At 38.0% G+C, this 23,646-nt stretch overlaps 1 protein-coding gene across 6 annotated transcripts in view; it reads right to left on the minus strand.

Moving 5' to 3' along the window:
* BCAR3 (BCAR3 adaptor protein, NSP family member) overlaps window positions 1–23,646 on the minus strand; it is an 83,468-nt gene that overhangs the window by 45,046 nt on the left and 14,776 nt on the right. For 3 of the 6 annotated variants that reach the window (XM_039727020.1, XM_039727019.1, XM_039727018.1), the window contains 3 exons: window positions 20,431–20,545; window positions 18,783–18,897; window positions 4,340–4,664 (listed from right to left, as the gene is read on the minus strand). In XM_039727020.1, coding sequence (XP_039582954.1) covers window positions 4,340–4,664; window positions 18,783–18,897; window positions 20,431–20,517 — 527 coding nt within the window. In that variant the 5' untranslated portion in view covers window positions 20,518–20,545. Of the gene's footprint in view, window positions 1–4,339; window positions 4,665–10,651; window positions 10,797–10,849; window positions 11,215–18,782; window positions 18,898–20,430; window positions 20,546–23,646 lie in introns of those variants that run through there. The other 3 variants (XM_039727022.1, XM_039727023.1, XM_039727021.1) reach the window with 3 other exon arrangements.

The following is a 23,646-nucleotide window of genomic DNA, read 5'->3' on the forward strand; positions in this document are numbered from 1 at the left end:
TTGATTTTACTGCTGTCCTAAATTGCCCATTCTAAAATTGGCATTAAATTCTTTCAAAGCATCATGGCCATCAACAGCATCAATTTTGTACAAATCCAGATCTTACTTCTGACCCCTCAACAATTCACAATCTCACAATGAAGATGTTATTAAATTGGATTTCACTTAATTTTGTCACAAACCCTGTTTATTTCAACAGGAATACAGGCTATTTGCAGGCAAGAGAGGAATTACCAGTACTGAGAAAGGAGTATCTTTTCTCTCCTTTACAGTCTTTTAACTGCTTGTGAAGATCACATCTTTATTAGCCTGACTCACTGACAACAAAATGTTGAACCCACCACACCACTTACATTACTTCTCTCCCCACAAAACAACCTTAGAACCTGTTTGACAGTGGGATATCAAAGACACATTTCTTTCTCACAGCATTCTGTGATTCTTGTATCTTGCAACAGTACTAACTTCAATTCCAACCTCAATTGGAGAAAAAAAATCTTCAGACTATGCCTCATGCTCCTCTCTTCTTTTCTTTCCCTGGTGTGTAGTTTGGCTTATCAATAAAGCAACAACTGTCAGCATGAGAGGACAAGGGGAGATGGCCTCAAGTTGCACCAAGGGAGCTTTAGATAATTAGTAATACATTTACTTGGATTTTTTCCCCACCAAAAGGGTTGTAAAAGCATTGTAAAAGGCTGTCCAGAGAAGTGGTGAAGTTACCATCCCTGAAAGTGTTCAAAAACATTTGGATATGGCACCTGAGGACATCACTTAGTGGTGAATGTGGAGGTGATGAGTTTAGGAACAGAAAATGCTATAGCTGTCAGCTGACAGACCAAGAAGCAATCCCTTGTTCTGTTCTCTTTTGCAATCACACTGCCTCATGAAACAGAGAGCATGGTATCAATACTGGAATCTAGTTTTGCTCTGGGATATTTGCATGTCTTTGCCCTATTCCATCTTCTTTATAATGTCTCAGAAATTCCTTGCATCTCTACAATGAGATAACATTCAAGTATGTTGGTATCAGAGCCAGTACCAGACCCACACAGATAACTACTGGTTAACCCAAGACTACCTAAGTACTGTTGACATCCAACTGAAATGGCAGAGATTGTCAAAACAGGCCTTTGACAGCTGCCTTTATCACCACACTCAAACTTACTGTAACAGTGATAATTCTGCATTGCTTTTAGGTCCTGTTTACTTGAGGGACATGTGGCTGCATTAATGAAAAAGTATGAAAATGCCACAAGTCTGCTAAACTGTAATGTCACTCATGAAGGACCATAATCATCCAAATGCAGTGGAAATTTTGGGTTTACTGATGGCAGCCACAAGACACAGGCCGAAAAAAAAAAAGCTACTGGTTCTAGCAACAGATGGGAATGTGAACAATTTTCCTTTAAGTAAAGGTACCATAATGCAAGGCAGAGCTAAATAAATAAAGATAACCCATGGACTAGGTCAAAGGGAAATTAGAATTAAGCTTTATTTAGGTTTAATTATCAATGTCAGATAGTAATGAACATTACACACAAGCAGCTTTAGTTTTACATACTAAAATGAGAATTCTCTTTTGCAAGTGAAATTCTTCACTTTCAAGAGTGAATTCTTTTTTAGCTAACAACAAAACTACCTTTCAAGAGCTCAGCTGATTCTAACTCTGGCCATTTAATTATTTTCAAGAGACTCTAAAACTCAGACATCAGCTCTCTCAACAAAGAAAACTTTTTTTTTCCTTGAACTAACTAGCAGAAATGTACATTCACAAACCAAGAAGAGAACACATTCTTATTGCACTGAAAATTGACAAGATAATTTCTCCAAGTTACCAGAAAAATTTCAGAATCAGAAGAATTCCATTAGGGAACGACACAGTTCATTGTTTTCCTATTCTTATCAGTTTGGCTTATTTTTTGTTTCATAAGATAATATGATAAGTATTTATATATTAAAGAGAGTATCACTCACTTTGGACTATTAAAATGTGATCATGGTTATGTTCTTTAAGTTAGAATTAATCAAACAATTACACGACTGAGCCACAGTTCAAAATACTCACATCCATATGCACATCCTAATGGCCATTAGTTCTGGCCCACTGGCATCAAACACAGCACTTAGTCTGAACAGTGCATCATGATAATGTTTCATTAAAATGTGTTTTTGTAAATGTTCAGTTTTTGTAAACAGCATTGTAGTAATGAAAGACTGATATACTCCTGACTGCAGAATATTCCTGTAATGTTACACTATTTCACAAATTCCTGCACTGAAGTAAAAGGGCTTTTTTAACAAAAACACTAATGTGAGTCCAGAAAATATAGACTCCCCTATAATATAAGACCCAGATAATTTCAATGTGAGTGTAGGGATTAGAATGCATACCTATGTCAAACTGCTTACCACAGGAAAATCAGACTTTCTCTCTCAATTTTACTTTAGAGTAAACGAATGAGAAGTGCAGTGTCATTGCAAGAAGATTCAAGAAGTGATATATTTGCTGATTGCCAAGTTGGTATTGTCTTCTGCTCTAACACAACTGTGCAGTCAGGTCATGAAGCAGAACATATTCATTGTAAAAATTATAGAAACCAATTGTTAGAAGTTGTCACCATAGTAGTCAGTGTGTGTTTTAGCAAAGTAATTGAAAGATCAAACAGGAACAGCATTTGGTGCTGTGACTCAAGAGACACAAATTCTATTCACAGGCTGCACTAACACCATCCTCTGAATCTCTTTATTAATTCAAAAGCACTGTTTTAATTCTGCCCAGGCAGACCTTGCTGACATTTTCTTCTCCAGCATTCTGCTTGCTCTCTGAGTGGCTGGGCGCCGAAGCGTTCTTTATAACACAAGGTTATATTCATATGACAAGTTATCAGTAGGATTTGAAAGAATCAAGAAAATCATGTTTGGTAACTGCTCTTGGAAAAGAGGATCTAAAATATAACTTCAGTGTGTATCACCATATTCTTTCCATGGCAACACCCCAGGCTGCTGGCATTCTCTAAAAGCATGTAAATAAAAGAAGCAAATTGTTTAAAAGCTAGTTCATGTAAGCAGGTACAGCTCAGAGATCAGTGACAGAGGAATACTAAACCCACTTAGGTCCTTTCTTCTTTTAAAGTTAATGGGGTATAGAGAAGAAAATCTTATTTTTAGGTGAGAAGGAAGTTTGATCCCATAAAGTACAAGCAAAAAGCGTAAGAAAACCACTCTACACACACAACTTGCCTAATTAGAACTCTTCTTCATTCACAAGACTTCAAAACCAAAAAAATTGCAGTGATGTACACAGCAAGGCTGTAAATCCTAATTCAGAACTTATAATTTGGCCATCTTTTCTCAGCCTTTAACTCCACCAGCCAAGCAAGTAAACATTAAGACCCAGATAATTTCAATGTGAGTGTAGGGATTAGAATGCATACCTATGTCAAACTGCTTACCACAGGAAAATCAGACTTTCTCTCTCAATTTTACTTTAAACATCTCTCATTTCTATGTCTAACAGATCCATTGCATTACACTGAATTTTTCTTGTGTTAGCAGGTAATTTTTTTCCAATTTTATAGAACTCAATATCAAAACAAACAAAAAAAGGACATTTACAAAATTAATTACTTTTTGTAAGCAATTATCTCTCATTTCTATGTCTAACAGATCCATTGCATTACACTGAATTTTTCTTGTGTTAGCAGGTAATTTTTTTCCAATTTTCCAAACAAACAAAAAAAGGACATTTACAAAATTAATTACTTTTTGTAAGCAATTAAATACCAGTGATAATAGGTTCCCAAAAGAAAGACCCATACTCTTTTAGCTAGCCTTTCTCAAGAGCTTTGCATATGTTAACCACAAAGTCAGGCAGGAATAATTTGTGATTAGCCCAGTGTACATTGGGTTCCACTAAGTTTTCATGAAGAAGGCTTACACGCAGATCAAGATTTGAGGCAGCTGGAACACCACTCTCCTTTTTCTCAGCTCTCCACTACTGCACTGAATACAAATCAAAACCATGTTTGAACAGTTATGACTTCTTGTTTAAAATTGCTCTCTTACAACAATGCAAAGGGTCGTATCAAAGCAATTCAGTAACTTAAAAAAACTTCCTCCATGGGAATAGTACACACAATATTATACCTTTTAAACATGCAAAGGCAAGACACAATCATTAATTTAGGTCTTCCATCGAGACTGAAATTTAATACTAAGGCGAAAACCTAACTTAGTTATAGTTAACAGCTGTACCTATGAGTGGGCCTTTAGAAGCCTAGAAGAATATGTAATAACCCCCATCTAACTAACATAGGTAAATTAAGGTTTTACAACATACCTGGCATGGAGGTCGCTGCTCTTTCCATTTTCTGGAGGGTATTCTTCTATAATGTCCTGTATAAAAGGTGGCTGCTGCCATGCTCTGGTGTAAGGCAACATTCCCATGTGGCCAAACGTATCACAAGACCTAGAGGGAACTGCTCCCTTCTTCTTCCTGGGCAGAGTGCCATGGATGGAGATGCCTTGGAAGGAGTTTGAGCGATGCTCAATTGGTGAAGGTTTTGTGGTCAAAAGGTCCATGGAAGAAGCTAATGAGAACTGGTGGTTCACTGGGCCATTTCTGGGAAGACTTGAAAATTTTCCTGCAGCTATCATTTTTGGTTCTGGAAAAACAAAACCAAGATTTCTTACTGTATATCAATCATCAAAGCCCTTACTTAAAGGAAGTTAAGTAGCATGACTAACAAAGGTATCTGAAACTGAACTTCTGCTTTGCATTGAGGCAGTCAGATACCTCAAGACACAGCCACGCTGCTGCCAATGCACACCAAGCACACATGTATATAAAATTTATACATGTTACAAGTCACAACAAAAACAACCAGTCTGACAAACATGCAAGAGCAGGCTGTGAACAATTCCCCATTTTTATCCACCAAGTTTGTCTTTTACACTTTTTCATATCTTCTGTAGACTCAGACTTCAACCTGAATCACTGACAATAAGCAAAGTTTTAAGAATCTCTCTCAAAAAATAAAGGACACTACCGCTTGGTTTGGAAGAATATGTTTTTAAACCCAGTAGTTGGCACACTGTGAGGAAAAACCTGTTGCTAAGGAGTCTTGCTCAAGTAATAAATCTAGCAGATAACTGGTCACATATTTCTAACAGGCTGTAAACTAAACGGCTCTACCCAAGAGATAAGGGCAGGAGCAGATTACTGGAATTCTCTTCTTCAGCATGCCCAGCCTGCTGGCTCAAATCGCTGTTGACACAGAGATTTGCATAGCTGTCAGTCTCTGGTACAATCAAGTGCAGTTTGCCATACAGTACAGGTTTTTCTGTTAGCGTGAGCAAAAAGCTTTGTGACACAAACACTTCAGACTCATTAACAAATGACAGTTCTGTTCCTCAAAAAATGCTGCCCTGTGCTCAGTGTTGTATTGCAGAAGACAGACTGCCTTATCCTCTGCAGCTGTATTAGCCTGCAAAAGCCACTCTACAGAACATACCACCTAAGGGGCAACCAGCCCTGTGTTATTTAACCTAGGTGTTAGTCAGCCAGGTGCTTCCCACAGAAACTGGAACAGCCACAGATGCTGCAGAGATTGATATGAACTCAGAAAGCAGAAGTGCTTCTGGAAATAACATATGGACAATCTGTTCTGACCTCAGTCAATTTCCATACTGAAAAATAAGATGAGCACCCTGAAGGCCCAGCAGCCTGGAAGTCAGCAGCTCACAGCTGCACAAGAATTCCTCCTGTTTTGGGAATGCACGGGTATTGCAAGGGAAACAGAGGTGCCTCTATAGTCCTCCCGCTCCCTTCTCCAACCTTAGCATCACAGCTACCATCAAAATGTTTCTGTACTGAAGCTACTCTTACTTCTACTCAAAGGTTATCAAAACAGGTTTACTTTTACAGCAATGCAAAAGCTGATATCAAAGTATGTAAAAATTCTGCTTTTTCCTGTCAGCTGCACTGCAGAGATTCACCAGCTGGACAAGGTTTTCAGACTTCAACCACAAATCCCTTTCCCAATTTTCCTGTATTGAAAGTCCTATAATAAATACTTAGTAATTTTTTTTTTACTCTTCAATTGGCCAAGCCCCTGTGAGAGCACAGGTACTATGTACTAAAGTAGAAAAGTCTCTGGAAATAGCACTTCTGCCTAGGGAGAATCTGTTTGACTCTGGTCACACCTCTTGATAAAGAGTAGAAAAGATTTGAGATGTTAGCAAAGAACTGACATTTTTTGTCATGCAGATCCAAATAAAACACAAAATCCTAAAGAAAGCAAAACACATTCCCACAAAAATTTTGCCATAAATTATCACACTGATGTGACGTGAAATACTAAATCATCTCTGCATTTATGATGTGGTTGAAGGACACAGATTCTGCTAGTTTTGGCAAGTACTAGAAATATCACAACTTACTTTCACAATAATTGCTGTAAAGTTAGTTTTGCATTACAACTGTTCTAAGCAAAAGAACTGGCCCAAAGATACAAAGATCTAAAATGCAAATGCTTACTACATTTGCAACCTTCTCTAGCTAAAGCAAACTGACTGAGCTTGCTTCTTGTAAATTCAGCTCCGTTATTAGAACAGAATGATAATAAATTACCTCCAACAATTGGAGGGAAAAAGGCTTCTTATAATTCACACAATCATTTGAAACTCAACTTTGTGTATTCACTGTAGAAAAGCAAGAAACACTGTTTATGGAGTCTGAAAAACTGGAAGCTAGCTAGCTCATATTGTACAAATCTTGTTCTCCTTTCAGGGCCTGCTGAGAGTCTGTATTTAATTACTGTATTTTCTTATTGGTTTATATAAAACCCCCAAAACCTCTGAATTCCAACTGATTTAGTGCAGGTTATCCAGTGAGAGAGTTTTCCTTAGCCATTCCTGCAAGGCTCCCATGGCTGTGCTGAAATAGAACACATTACCTGCGAGCAGGTGTCAAACCCAAGCTGTAATTAATGCCAGCATAGAAAGCTTTGGTTTAATAACTGGTAAGTCCACAATAGGCTTACTGTGACATGAAATTGTCAACCACTTCATGGTTGAGGATTCACAAAGAAAGCTGAGAATTCACTCTCCTAATTCAATCACAAAGTAATTCTTACAGCAACCCAGGTTTTCAACCCAACAATCTGAGAGCTTTCAACAAATTAACGACCCCCTGACGTACAGCATTTTCCATTTCACCTCTACTCCTAAGAAGCCCTTAAGAATCAAAACCAAACTCCCAGAGCTGACCTAACAGTTGCTTCTTTTAAGTAGTACTCACGTGACTTACAAATTCAATACCTAATCCTCAAATTCATACCTACGTACTGTTTTGAGGAATCAAGGTAGAGTTCCACAGTTAGTACAAAAGTACTACATTCAAGAACTTGCAATACATGTAGCCACAAGTATGTGTGCAGCTTTGATAATATTTCTAACAACCCTCCCTACAAAACCTCTTTAAAAAACCCTCAAAAAATCCCAAACAAACAAAAAACCTCATAAAACAAAACCCAAACAAATAAAAAACCCAACCCAAACAAAAAAGAGAACATCAGGTCTGCTAGTTTCCACCACACATTTATCTGCTTGCCCATGTGCTGCTTTAGTATGTATTCTTCATAAATATTAACAGAGAACTACAGCAACTGGCTTGGCAACAAAAGCCCTGCCAAACCATCCTTCCAGTTTTCTTGTATTGAATATAAACACTGGAAAGTGGAAGCCTCTTCAGCTGAAGACTCTGGAATGTCTCAAATACTTTAGTATATGATTCAAAGAATGTTTGACTTTACCAGATATAGAAACCCTGAAAATTTTACTCCCTAAGAGACAGTGTGCCTTGAACATTGGCCATTATCTAATCAACAACAGAAATGGTAGAAATTGTAAGAGAACAATGGCTCAAAATGAACTGAAATTTAATTGTACACATTCCAATTAGTCAAAATGCAGTAACTAACAAAACAGAACACTTTGGTAGTCATGCAAATTTCTCCTAACTAGGTGCAAACAAGATGGACTTGTGCCAATATAGTATAAAAAATGGCAAATGAATTTGTATTTATACAAAGAGTGGCACTTCTCTTTCTTCAGTTTGTAATTTGGAAGAATATATGGGAACAAAATTATTAGGAGTCACATTGTGAAATCAGAGAACTTGAAAGCATGAAAGGTTTCCAGGTAACTCCTGACAGGTTCTATTTCTTTGTTATGAATGAAGGTGAGCAAATACAAATGAAGAGGCCTCTCAAATCAACATGGCATTTAGGATAACAGGAGAAGACTGGACATAAAATAAAATACATATCTGGTGGACAAGTCCAAACAGCTGGGATTTGGTTTCTTCACAACATTGCTCAACAAAAATAACCATGAACAATGAAACAAATAACTTTCAGTTTCCTAAAACAACACACTAAATATCCTTCTGCTTGTGCCATCTGTGAGATGCAAATCCAAATTTTCTGGCTCAGCTTGACCTCATGAAATCTTTCTGATGTTCACACAGTCTGAGGAAGTGTTCCAATGGTTCAGTCAAAATTACTCAGGCATAGGATTAAGTGCCACTTCCATACCACAACATAATACAACCAATGGCAGTGGCTTCTACTTTTTTGTTTCAATATATTGGAGGAAGAGAAGTGAAGGAAAGGGAAATCTTCAGTTCAGCCTCAGAGATGTATGAATGGCATAGCAAATAGTCCAAGGCTGTATATATTCATGCTAGTGGGAACCTCATAAAAGGAAACAGAAAAACAATTTCAGAATTCCAAATCAAACTCTCAAGCTATTTCAAAACTCAGAGTTAGATCTAAATCAGTTTTGGAAATTAAAAGACCCACATTTTTCTCACAGCCTTATTGACCTGGCATTTGGGTGATTCTCTTTCATAGATCAAAATCACTGGAGTTTATACCTGGTGTTATCATATCACCAATCTTTACCATTATATATATGTGAGGCTAAGAACATGACTTGAACATGGTTTAAGATATTCAGCTGTGTATTCTCATGTATGTAAAAGATGGAGTCAACTTTTGTGAAAACTCTATGTACTTCTGCCACATCAAATCTCCTTACAAATTCTTCCCACCCATCTCCCATCCCTCCCTTGAAATCAGCAACAGTAAATTTCAACAAGTGGAAGATCCATTGCTGTCTTCTCCCTGCTAAGTTTCTTGGCATATTTGCATGCACTATGCAGGTGTGTACAGAACAAAAAGGAAGTGAACATCCTTAATGGTGAAGAAAGTCAAGGCCACGACAAAAAGGCAGATAAGAAAATAAGGGGAAAAGATAAAGCATGACTTAAGGCCTCTAGAGTTAACATATCATAGGAATAAATACAATCAAAACTGTAGCCATTATAAATTCAACATGGATTTCATGTTGTCTCCCTAGAAGCAGTGTAGCATTCTTCATTATTGTAACAAGAAAGAAAGGATTTCTCCTCCCCCAAATGGCTTAGAAGCAGCTTTCTGCAACCTGTATTTTCTGCTTTTGTAATGAAAAAGAGAAACTGATCCAGTAGCTTCTCTAGCAAACATGTCACAAGACTTTGAGAAAAATATTAAAGTTCAAGAACCTCCAGCCTGTTATGATGCAGAGACATAGATTGAGAAAGCACATGCAGTAGTTCAAAGGCTTTAAGCTCCTATCAGAAAAAAACATGAGTCTGTCAAACATCAAACATCCCCACAAGATTAGTCAGGTCACTGCTTCCAAAGGGTCTTGAAGTGCTATCACAATGTTCATGCTCTCCTTCTCTCTCTTTATATATGCCACATAATTTCCACCACTCCCATACATCCTTGAGCTGTGTATTTAAAATGTTATTTTTAACTATTATTCTCGTGGAACACCAAACACACAGCCCAGGATAAATTATTTTTGAAATATCTTTTTTTTTTTTTTTTTGAGAGAAATAGATAAACCCCATACTTCTCTTTGTGAATTTTCACCAGGCCAGGAAAAATTTTTTTTGAAATATCTTTTTTTTTTTTTTTTGAGAGAAATAGATAAACCCCATACTTCTCTTTGTGAATTTTCACACGTGGAATGACTTCATATCTATAAAAAAGGCCAAGACACAGTGATCATTGAAGATGATTCAATAATAAGTACAGCTTTCTTCATTTGGCCATGAAATTATCTCTGAAAGGCAAGTGCCCAATCAGTTAGCTCAGTAATCCTGAACAATATGAAACCTTGACTTGAAATAAACCTTCTCTCCCCAATTTGTTGGCAGAAACAGATTTGACTGTAACCTTGGTAAAGTTTTCTAAGTTTTTTTTAGCCAACACTTAAAAAATACAACCTTTTGTTCCTTCTCTCGTATAGGAAGCAATTTATTTTGACTGCTCCTCTGTTCCCACAAAAAATAAAACAACCCACTTTAACTGAAAAACCTTTCCAGCATTACTATTTCAAACTAACACTGCCTTTCAGAAATCACAAATTCGGACGGAAAGAAGTGCTTTTGCGCCCTCTCCTCTTCAAAAGACAGAGGAAAAAAGAAAGGACACAGCGTTTCTTTTCTCTCTACTCAAAGAAGTATCTCGGTATACCGAGTACACACCAGTGTTTTATAGTTATTTAACAGCCTTCCAGGGGAACAATTCCCACTAACCTAAGCACTGGGATCCAACGTCTCGGTAGCCACTGCCCCGGCTATGGCATTTCTGGCAGCCCGCAGGCCAGCCCGGGCAGCCCTGCCCTGCTCCCGCGCCCTCTGCCCCGACAGCGGTGCGGGGACACGGGGACACCCGCACACACAAAACCAGCTCTGCATCCCCTGCCCGAGAGATCAACGCTGCGCCGCAGTTACCGGCTCTGATCGCTGCTGCTCCTCTCCAGGCTTTCTGCGGATCGGCGGCAGCGTCTGTCCCGGCCAAGCGACCTCCCGGCAGCGAGTGCCGCCCGGCCCCTCCCTCGGCGCCGCGGAACCGGAGCGGGCAGCCGGGCACTGCGAGGGCTGGCCGGGGAGCGGACCCGCAACAACAGCGGCTGCCAGAAGACGAGCCGGGACGTTCTGCGAGAGCCCAAGGTCTGGCAGTGCCGCGGCAGGAGCCGGCGCGCAGCCAGCAGCAGCCCGCCCCAAAGAAGCGCAGTTCGCGATTACTTAAGGGTGACTCAACCGGAGCCTTCCACGAGCGCCTTATCGCTCGCTGCCCGGTCCGCGACAGCCCGGCCCCGGTTCCGTGCCTCTCCCGCCCCTCGCTGCCGCCCCACGAGCCCCCGGCGGGCGCCCCTCACCTGGGGCGGGAGGCGGCTCCGGCGGTGCGGGCGCTGCGCAGCCCCGGGCGCTGCGCTGCGGCTCCGGCCACACCCTCGGGCCGCTCGGGCTGAGCCGCGCCGAGCCCCCGGCGCACCGGCCCCCCGCAGGCCCTGACCGCCCGCTGCCCTTTTCCATAGATTTAACAACTTGGCCTCCGTAATTACGTCTCTCAAATTAGCACTACAGCAAAAATTAGCAGTTCGCGAAACCCACCCGGTTCACGGACCATTCGGAGCCTATTACGTAGTTTACACACCATTTTCTTGCGTTGGTAGGCGCCCCCCTCATCCAACCAAGCCGTGAAGCTATTTGTGCAACAGGTTGGTGGGATAAAACTCCTCTTCTACAACAAAGGGTCAAATAGCTGTACCGAATCGGGAGCTACTGCCAGAACAGATGGTCACCTATCCTAATTTTGTAAAGAATACCTTCAAAACAATGAGATAAGTATAGACGCAAACTTAATTTTCAACTAATTATCTCAAGCACCTTCAGCTGTATCATTGCCGCAGCCACAGGGCTTTTGCTTTAGTACAAATCAAGGCACAGTCACTTGACTTCTAAAGCACTGTCTCGATTAGTGCATCAGAGTATTTGTCTCTTTCCTATTGGCTCAGTCCTTCCGGCTGCATGGCCAACATTTCTCTGGTTTTACCACAGTTGTTCCAGTCTTTCAATTTCAATTTCCAGAGTATCAGAATTAATAAGATTTAATTTTTCAAACCTATTCACTGTTATCCTGTTTGCATTAGCTTTCCAGAAGCAAATGTTTTTCTGCCTAACCAAATATTTAATTGATTTTCACATTAAACATTTGATCCCTACTGGTTGTATGGTGGTTCTGTTTTGGCAGATCTTCATGCACTATATTAATTTCCTTCTAATGTTCAATCCTTTCATTCTCTTTCTCCATTTTTACCAGGACTAGCTTTAATAAATTGCTTCTGATGTATCTACTTCAGAGCCTGACTACATAATGTTGCTGAAGTTGTGGTCCTAAGATATCTAAATGATAAATGCAATTAAAAATCAGATTATTTATGTTCCAAGACCTCTGCATACTACCAAGCCAATAATCAAAAATTACAACAGATTTAATTTTTTTTTAATGAAGCAGTTCAAACCCGAAAAAACACTGGACCTTCATCTGAAGTGTAGCTAGAGTTTAAGAAACATTTAGCTGATCAAGACAAGATTCTTTAGCCATCGCATAAGTTCTGAAGTAGATATTGGGAGATGAAAATTCTTGGGATAGTCTAGGAATTTTCATAGATATGAGTAGAATGTTGGGATAAGAAAGCTCAAATAAAATGAAGTTTAGTGTAAAATAAGAGAAAGGAAAATAAAGGCAGAGAGTAGTGCTCCAATATTCAGTAAGGAACAGAGACAGAAGATTAGAAAATTAAATTTATCGAGTACACTAAGGTAAAGGAAGCTCAGTAGCATTTCTGACTGGGGTTGCCCTTCCCATAGCAACACCAGTTCCTTAAGGCAGGGATGAGCATTATCGGTGTCGGTGTTGCCACAGACCTTTTACAACTTCCAAAGCAGAAAAGTTGAGGTAAATGTGAAACACAATAGCTTTCAAAAAGATCCATTTACTGGTGCTGGAACATAAGTCACTACTTGTGGCATGGTGCTGGCAGACAGACTTCTATATTTTTCTCTCTACAAATTACAAAATATTATAGCATCCTATTGACACTGAGCAGAGCCTTGAAGTTAACATCTAAATTCTAATTTCACATAAAACAAGGCTTAACTGCACACCAGAACCTCACTCTGTTCTTTTGTCAATTGTTTTTCCCCAAATGGAAAATCTGGAACCAAAGAACACTAGACTGTGATCTCATGTTGGACACCAAAATGCCTCACCATATATCCAGTGCAAGAAAAATGGCAATAAGGTGAGAATACAGAAAGAAGAGTTGAGATACATGGATTCCACATTCAGTTCTAGCATTCTGACCCACCTACTTCCTGTATGACATATACTAACATTTTTGTAACACACATCACAGGGAAAATTTCACAGGGAAAACTGTGTAGTACTCTCAGCTTATCAAATGGAAGATGCTACAGAAGTGAAAACTATTATTTTCCTCACTGAATAAAGGAAAATGTCTTGCTTCTCTATCTAAACCACATGTTCCACAGTTCAGGTGAGACATTTCAAACCATGCCAAAACCTCTGATCTGTTAGCACATAACATGGTCTCTACTGCCTGATTCTAATCACTCAGGAAATTTTTAGGCACTGTAGTTACATAGGAAGTAGTGTCATGCTTGTCATTTTTTATGACTAAGAAAAGGGGCAGTAACTTCCTTAGGAGCATGACTATGTGCTAAGTAATGGGATTGTAGCTGGGCAGTCCTGCCTAAACTGTGATTACTTTTACTTGCATGAGTCATTATATTATTTTCCTAAAGTTTTATTTTGTCTTCAGGTGAAATTGAAAATTGGTCTTTGTCTTCACGTTTAACAATTTACACAACCCATCCTTGCACATACTCGATGCAAAGTTCTCAAAGAGAATTTGCCTACAGGATGCAAGAAGGAAAAATTCAGAGGACTGCCAGCTCCACTGGTTGTGAGTTACTCCAGCTTAAACTAGATTAGATTCCTCATTGCAAAGCATTTGTTGATTTCATACTTTCTGTCTACTTTGGAAATGAGTTCACTGAGCTGTGGGATGAAGCCTGGAAGCATCAATGTCCCGAAAGGGGCACATCTCTGTCAAGGCCTCTCCATCAGCATTCCATTTTAACCTGCCATACCCCTGAGCCATCTGTTTATCTATATGGCATCATGCTGTCTGTGCATCACCTTGCCACAGACAGTAGCTCTGGAGCATTGTCCTCGGTGACACCAACCTGAAGGAGGCTGAGAAAGCAGCAGTGTGCTGGCCATTGCTGGCCACACATCACATATTGCTGGGGCCCTCCATGGCCACCCTTGGCTTCTGCTTTCTGAAGGAGGGGAGTATGTATAGGTGCATCTTTTCACCTGCAAAGGCACCTAAAAAAGTGGCTAACTGAACAGATAAGTGAGGAGGAACACAACTGGGACACAGATCCCAAGACCTGTACTGCTATAGCTTGCATGCTTTGATTATGCCAAGAGTTGGCATAAGAGTACTTGCCAGTTCTTGAGACCATTTTCAAATGTGCTTGGCTTACAGAAACAATGGAAACAATGAGACACAAGAAGTGGATTCATTGGAAAATTTCAATTTGTCCTTAAATGTCAGAATTCCAGTCTTCCTCAAATAGCCAGGAGAAAATGCATTTACTCCAAAAGTACTGTTCTGCAGCTGCAGTGATAAAATGCAGAAGTAGCTACACATGATGAGGACATGGCATGTGGGGATTGCTCACACAGCAGTTCATGTAGATTCCCTGATAAACAAAAGTCAAAGCAAGTTGCTACTATAGACTTGTCTTAGAATAAAAAGGATCCAAATAAACAAAATGCTACACTCAACCCTCGACTCCCCACAGGTGGCACATAGAAAAAGTCATGACCATAGCTGTTGGCTAGGAAATTAAGTTTATTTGCTGGTAATTTTCAAATTAGTCAAAGATATCAGGGAAAATTAAAATGACAATATGAATTGGAAAATGCACCACACTTGGAATCTGACAATATTCATTTTGAAAACTATGAGCTATGGCAATTGTGCTTTCTAATGTCCTCCCTGGCTGCCAACTGAAACTGGCAAGTTTAGTCAGCACCTATCCAGATGTCCATAATAAAACTACCAACATGATCTCTTGCTATTTGATCTCTCTTAGGTCTGGAGACACAAGGTCCTTCAGAAACTCCCAAAGAGTGACCTGTTAGGAGTTGGTGTTCAGAAATCTTGCAATCCCCAGCCTCAGAAAAGCTTGCAGGCAGATATGTGTCACAGCTGATCATTCTGCAAACAATGTTGTAGTGCAGCAAGAGAGTTTGACAGACATTGTCAGATATAATACAAGAAAACTATCATCTTGAACAAAAAATAATTAGTAATTTAAAAAATTATTAAAAATAAACCACATAGATTCTGTGGCAATAATATGTTGTGTTCCTTTCCCCTTCTTTCAATTTGGTATTGAAAATCATGTGAAACAACTTGTGCTGGCATTGATTAGACAGACCTGTTTCAAAAGTTCAAAATACACTGGTAAAATGGCACTAAATCCAGTTTTCTTTTATTGACTAGTTTTGGTAAATGACACCTTAAACTGGAAAGCAGCTGGACAAGGTCTTATGGGTCCCTTTTACCAGAGGGTCTGTTTTCCTCTCTTTTAGCTTTCCTCTCTTTGCTTTTAGCAGTAGTAGAACTGTTACTGGGGATCTAAGACTTCTTGCAAGTTTGTTTCTCCATGTTTCTGTAAAAAGTCTCAGATACAGGCGAATTACCAGCTCTCTTTGCCCGTGACAGATGTTGTTCATTTCAAACATAACTGATGTAGAGGCAAGGATAAACAGAGGGCCAGAAAGCACCAGTAAGCAAATTTGGAACTTTCAGTAAATGAAATGGTACTGTCAGAGGTGTTTGTTAACAACTCTATAACAGCATTTACATTGCTGACTTTCTCAAACAGAGAAAGCAAAAAACTCCAAATCCTTGTGTCTCTCAGCAGGAACAAAACAGACCACACAGGTAGCAATGCCACCTCTATCATGCAGATCAAACTGTTCAAAGCAGCTTCCTCTCCCTCTGTTGGCAAAGTTGCCAGCATGCTTTAGCATGAGGTTGGAATCTGATGGGTTGACACTACATAGCACTGCCACAAAGCACTCTGGCTGCATTTGTAATGTTTCAAAGAGCAGAAGCACCAGAATGTGTGGCTTCAATTACAGTCAAGAGTCAACAGTACAGCAGCATTCAAGTTTTCTGGTACAGATCAAAAATATCAGAGCCGCATTATACAAATCACTGCTCCACTATTAAATTTATTCTGCTGGGCTGAAGTGGTGTAACAATTTTGAATATTTATTTTCCTACTGATTAGCTAATGCCACTCAAAAATCAGTTGTCCTACTCACTTCCCTATCACTGACTGCCATAAAGATGGCATAAAAGCATCAAGCCAGTGAACTTTGTATTGTGTACTCTGCCTAATTCAACAGATATGTGATCATGTGCACATGTTTCATCCAGCTCTAATGTGTTGCTGGGCATTATGTCAATGCAAAGATCTTGGTATTAATTACTGTGGAAACACAGCCCAGGTAGCTAAAGATAGGATGAATCCAAATCGAATCCAAATGTAATGAGACACATCCTGTTCAAAGTATCTTGAGAATCAAGATATTTTAGAAAACAGAATGTTTTCACAAATACTCCCAAAATTTAATGTCACTTTTAACCCTGTGCAAATGCTTACTTACTAAAGTGACTTATCACTTGCAGCACTCTCTGGAAACTGTTGAACCAGCACCAAATACAGTGCTGTTGTTTGGAGCTCAAAATAACAGCAAACAGAGAGGATAGCCTTTGCTCTGATCCTAAGTACATTAGTAGGACATTAGGATTTATTTACTATAATTGAAAATTTTAGAAGTTTTCTCTAATGTCTGACTGCAGCAAAGTTCAGTGCTGGAAAACAAGCATTTCAGTGTAACTGATTAGGCATTTTGCTTCTAGACACAGCATTTGTCAAAGGCAGACACAAAACAAAACCGTGTCATAACAGGCTGGAGACCAGATAACAACCATTAGTCCCTACTGTGAAAACAAACCAGCCTGCACTCATGTATGACTGACTGACCTGATCTGTTTTCAACCTTCCCAGAAATCCTTAATACAATAGGAAACGCAATTGAGGATGTAAATATCCTAGTGTAAACAGAACTTGGAGATTAACGTGTCTGTATTTTTTTCAAGCACGTAATTCAATTATACATTTAATTATCATTAGCCAAAACCCAACAGTGAATAGACATTGCTCAAGATAAATGCCCATAAAAATATGAACCAGCACTAATTTTACTAGAATTTAGCTTACAGAGTTCTAGCAATTAACTGCCAAAAGAAAAAAACAAAACCAAAATGGCATCATGCTGTCACCTTGCAAAATCTGTGTCTGCAGGGGGAAAAAAATACACACACCATTTGAAAAGGAAAATTTTTGACTCAAATTCATATTCACTGAAGTTATCAGCAATACATCAAGATTTTATGTAGGCTTAACATATCTGAAGCTGAACAATCATGAGTTGGAACATTCTGGTGAGTTGAAAGAAATGTTGCATAACTATCTACAAATCAATTTACCATGTCAATGACAGTTTGAAAAGTGTCGTTTCCCCCGGAAAACAGAGCTACATTGACAACTGTAATACATTCCACACTTCAGTACCTGAAAAGATTACGAAACACAATCCCAATGCACACAAAACCAGATACCAATTGAAACACATCCAGTTTCACTGCAATCATCAACTGAAATAATTTCCTAATCTGTTCACAGTAGCAGTTACAAAAACGTCATATTTACATCCATATTTTAAGACAGTCAAATCTATGACCTGTAGAAGTTGTGTAATTGTTAAATCAATATTGAACTTGTTGGAAAACATTGAGGAAATAAAGTGACCTACTTGCACACAATCAGTTCTAGTTCCTTCTGAAAACTTCAGAAACTAAACACATTTTATGAATAATCAATTTCTACACATGGTCCAAAAGTCTTATCTTGACCAAGAGAACGTAGCAGAAGGACTGTTAGCCAAGAAACTGAGTGCTTCACATTAAATTTGCAAAAGCCTTTGGCAGTGATCTGAAGAATTATTGACGGAACGCATAATACTTGTATCTCGTTATCTTGTGAACAATTCTCAAAATACCTAGTACAACAAGTCAGAACTGAATAACTTCTCACTATACCCTTCCACTCAGACTAGAATGTCTTACAGGGCTTGTTCCAACTCTCATGAATGGGAGTTGAATTTTGATACTGAGCTCATAGAAACAACAAATGATGCAGCAATCAAATCTTAATTCACAGTCCCTAATGGAAAAGAAAGGTCAGAACTGTGCAAGTACTCATCCTCTCCTCAGTAGGGATGAGGTGGGATGTACACAAATTAGATTGGTTTAGACCTTCTGATATGATCTTTGCAAATGAGGAAGATATTTTTAACACAGACTTCTATCAATTATGCTATGTTACCATTACTGTGTTTTGTTAAGATGAAGACTGTGAGAGCAACAGAAACCGAAATAAAAGTGAAGTCTTTTCTAAATGACAACCTTTATAAAAAATACAGGGTATATTATTTTGTAAATCCGTGCCAAAATATGAATATTTGATTTTTCTTAATGTTTAACAATTCCTCTTATTGCCTATGTAAAGTCCTCCAGTGATCTGCATTCAGAGCAGTATTCCAGGCTGAATCAGGGTATTTGTTTATCATCCTTGGGGACAGAGAAGCTTGGGTTGCCTTAGCTCATTCCTTAGTCTTTAGGAGACAACACGGAAATCTTACCTCTCTTTTGCTTTACCTCCTGAAGCAGCAGGATATTGGAAATGAGGTGTGTTCGGTGGCCTTGATTTTCAATTCCCAGTTTCCTAAGATCAACTTCCGTAAGATGGAATAAGTCCTATAGCAAGCACCAGAGTAAGGAAAATATTATACTATTAATGCAGCAGAATCCAAGTGCCTTTCAGATATGTTTGCTGTTTCTGGTAGCATAAGTTACCTAACAGAAAATGTAAGTATATTTATATTTTATATGAAGGCCTCTTGCCATGATAAAGTACATCATTGTAGGAATGAGATGTTTTTCTTTTAAAACATTAATTCCTTGTCTCTCAGTTTTTTCTCCAAACAGCTCTGGTCAGCTTAGCTGGAGAGTTCCTAAAAACTATGACTTCTTCGAGTAAAAAAAAAATCCCCAAAAGTGCTAGTATTCCAATTGCAACAATTAATGAAGGAAGATAAATCTCAGCATGAACTGATAGGAATAATGATTTTAGAAAGGAAGGTTTTGTGTAATTGAGAGGATATTCACTGTAATAATAGATAACATAAGTTGTGATATTGTTTTGAAGAACAAGAATTTCCATGTAATGCATTTGAGTAATCAAACCTGAATTGTTCTCTTTAATCCACTTTCTCTCCAAAAACTCATTTTTTACTTTCAAAATAAGCTGCTGAATAACTCCAGACATTATTTATAAGGCAGTACAGAATTTCAATTTGATGTTGATTTATAAGTGGGTACAAAACTTCTTCGATGATGAAAACTTTGAGAGCAAATAGAAAATATATCAAAATACATTTATTTGTATTTTTACTGTTCTGTATTTTTACTGTAAATAAGATAAAGAGAGGTACATAGAATGTACAGTATTTTGTTACTAGCAAGTCATGTTACTGAAAGTGGCTTTTTCTAATGGAGATTCAGACCCCAAAACACAAAATGAGATTGATTCACTGTGTAAATAATAAGACAATTGACACAGAATTTTTAGTGTAAACCACTATTTCTGAAACCGCAATTTAAAAATCTTGCTTTCAAACTAAAACCACTACAAAAGCCTGACGTTATTTGCTTTAGACTGAGTAGTACTCAAATTACTGAAAGCCTCAATTTCTTAGGTCACTGGCTAATACTGTTTTAAAAGAAAAAAAGTTCTCACTGTTGGTGACATTCAGTCATGCCTGAGAATGTAATATTCTTTCTCAAATGATAACTCATATGTATAACTCATAAAAGTAGAGAGTTGCATAATTCTTCTAATTTATTCCTTTCTAGGTTTGCCCAAATGCAAAAGGTAATGTTGAATTCACATGTCAGTAGAAATGATTTTTCAGCTTTGGCAACAGTGACAGAGGGTCCCACTGCTTTTCTCAAAGACCCAGCATCTCCCAAATCCCAAAATCATCCTCCAAGAAAGACAACAAAGGACTACAAATGCAACATGCCTGCTCTTCAGAATTCAGCAAAACGTTTGTAAGAAGGAACACAACTAAGATTGTTGATAACTCCAGTACTGAACAGCAGATGCTTAGTGTAATACAATAGAAACTTTTAGAGGCACATTTTGGTTGGAGTTTTTTAGTAGCTTTAAAGATCTTACTTAACATTTTCTCAAGAATTTTGCTGATAAAGTGAAAGGACAATTCTCACCTCTATACCATCATACTGTTCAAAGAGTGTGCAATATTCTGCAAGACCAAGCTGGGCCAGCCAGTTAGAAATGGGTAGATACTTCATTATCTATTCCTTCCCAATGCCTAGAACTCTGAAAAACAAAACCAAATTACAAATAACATTTCTTAGGAATGTTAAACTGAACTCAGAAAGCACTTCATAAATACAGGTTCCACTATTATGGCCCTTTTTTGGTTGCATGGTAAGAGGTAGTTTTCTGTGCATTAAGATGTTTACCTTTAATTCACTGTTTCATTGTAATCCTCATAGAACCAGGGAATGTTGAATACTATATTTTCTTTTGCTCTTGAAGCTGAATTAATCTTTTAGAAGATGAATCAACAGAGTCACTTGATACTGCAGTATCAATTAAAATATACCCAGGCTTTGTATTCAAAGAATGTTTCTCAATACTTGTTCAGTGATAATGTCATTCTTCTTACATGGGTGACACATGAAGAAGGGCATTAAATGAAGAGGAATAGCAAAAGGAGCAGTGTTTTCTGTAAGAATATGAAGGGTGTGAATGAAACTGCATTCTCTGTAAGATGGTCAGAATGACTAAGATTCTGTGGTGGGTGTTTGTCCAAGGTGGGAACATAGCTAAAGCCAACTTGTTACAGAATATTTCTAAGGGAAAAAAAAGCAACAAAGAATTTTACAGTTTGTTCTCATTTTGTCATTGGAATTTATCTGTAAATTAAAATATTTTTCATTACTTTTTTCCCCAGCTGCTACGATGAAATAAAAGACAGACATATGATGGACATCAGAAGATAAAAGACATAAAATACTCTCCTGCTATCACTGCGCCACTTCAGTTATGCAAGATCTGCACAGACAAATACTTAAGCTTCCAAGAATTGTTGCATTTCTGGAGACATGTCTATGTGCAAGTTTCAGCATAGCCTAAATCAATTCAAGGATGCCCATTTCTACATCTGTAACATGCGGTCTGAACATTTTTTTTCTGAACACTGATGCCAGAAGCAGGAAACGCTCATGTTGAGACACCTAGTGCATTGTATTGTATATTTTTGTCATGTTATTTTATTTTTAGTTGAAGATCTTTCTCTCATCTATACTTGAGAAGAAGTAGTTGCTCATTAGCTCTAGATAAACTGACTGTAATTATGACTTTTCAGCTACAAACCACACGTTCTAATACATCTGCCTACTCTGAACACACAAGAAGCTGCCCCAAAGGCTGACATGTTATGGTCAGCAAAGAGTCAGTGTTGCTTTCTGTGAGATGGGGAAAGCCATTCAGCATTTTCATAATTCATGGAACACTAGAAAATGATGGGTTTTTGTATGTGGTTTTTTGTTTGTTTGGGTTTTGTTTTATTTTTTTAATTTTTAAATAAAAATTGCAAATGTAAAAATACTGTTCTGCAGAAAGGTAGGCCATGGTAGCAGCATTATTTGTGTCAGCGGACAATACGTTCCTAGAAATGTTTTAAAAGCATTTCAGTTAGAACCGTAACAGTTAGTAATATACAAAACGTTTTGGACCAGACAATGTTTTGTAAGTCTCTGTAAATTTTGCCTCAGTACTCAACCTTGGAAAAAAGTCAAAATGGTTGCACTTCAGAGACACATACACAGTTACACTGTGGAAGCTGTAATTCTGGAATTTGTCACTTCATAGTCTGTTAAAGAACAAACCTGCTAATTTGCAAGTCACATTGTGAAATCTATTATCCATTGGAATAATATTTGCTTTATTGCAGATTTTTCATTATTGTGAAAATATTGCAGACTATGGGTAATGACTATACATGTAAAGAACTGTGGCATTCCAGTAACCAAGAGTATTTTGTGGAGTAACATTGACCAGAAAATCTACACATTTGACACACCACAAAAGAATTTCCTTGAGGAATGTGAAAGCCACAGAGAACATTCTTATGTGAGGTGAGGACAAGCTCAGCCACTGACATCTTTCATTTATGGCTTGCTTTAAACAGGTACTTTCAGATTGCAAGATCATCAGCATGAAGGGCACATGATTCTCAGAAAGATAAAAGGAAAACAACAGCTAGTTGGCTAAAACATAAGTAAAACCATGGACAAATACCTCTTTTCTGGTTCACACATTTTATAGTAAGAGATTTCAAATTTATTGTCATAAAGGACCTTGTTTTCAAAACCATTTAACAACTTCAGTAAGAAAATACTTTTTAAGACTACATATTTTATATTTAATTGTGAATACTTAAGATTCCATATTAGTGCATAACAATTTAAAAATCTACAGTAATTGCTAGAAGTCATCACACTTATCATCCCAGAACAAAGAAAAAATTTGCTCTAAGCATGAAAGGAATTCTAGAATTTCCACAGAGCAGCATTCTCTTTAACAATACAGTGATAAACAGTGGCTATCTAATCTTACCTGGCCAGCTGCATTTGCTGTTATTAATTCATACCAAAAAACCCACTCCAAACCAACAAATAAATGCAAACCAAAATACCAATACCGCTGTTGCCCAAACCTCCACACAAAGCAAAATTCATACTCTTGTATGACAAGATACTGAGAAATACAAGATGCATTGCTTTCAAATATACTGCAATTACACCTTTAAATGGGATTATTTTGGCATTATTATGACACACTTTTACATGCTATTAAGTCTTTGTTAACACCTTGGTAGACTTATCCTTTTTGTTTTAAAGAAAAATTTGTTCCTACAGCTGGAGGAGAAAAAAATTCCATTTCTCTCACAAGGCAAATAATTGCCTTTCTGGTCTTTTTGCTAATGGTAGTTTTGGTGAATAAACTCAAATGACTTTTATTTAGCCAATACTACACTGTTCATTGGATGCAGGGTACAGCCTCGAGGTCAGGACTCAAGATATATTCATAGCCTTATCAAGGTTAAGAGTAAAATGGAATTGCAAAACAAATTGTAAAACCCACTAAATATATCATTATGAGATGTGGTTGTAGGCAGAGGGAGTTTCCTATTTTTCTACTTTTATTTATTTTTATCTCTGAAAATGGGATTAACTTTTCCTTAAGGCAGGTAATGACAACATTTTTTAAGATATAAAATACGATTATGAACACACTGGCAAAATGTGTGGCTGTGTGGCAGTTTTTGGGTACATATTTTTTCTCGACTAAGAAATTAATATCCCTCCTTTCCAGGGAAAGGAAGGGAAGAAAACTAAAAATGACAGCAT

Source organism: Passer montanus, unplaced genomic scaffold, assembly GCF_014805655.1.
Source record: "Passer montanus isolate IOZ18808 unplaced genomic scaffold, ASM1480565v1 scaffold60, whole genome shotgun sequence".
In the NCBI taxonomy this organism is placed as follows: domain Eukaryota; kingdom Metazoa; phylum Chordata; class Aves; order Passeriformes; family Passeridae; genus Passer; species Passer montanus.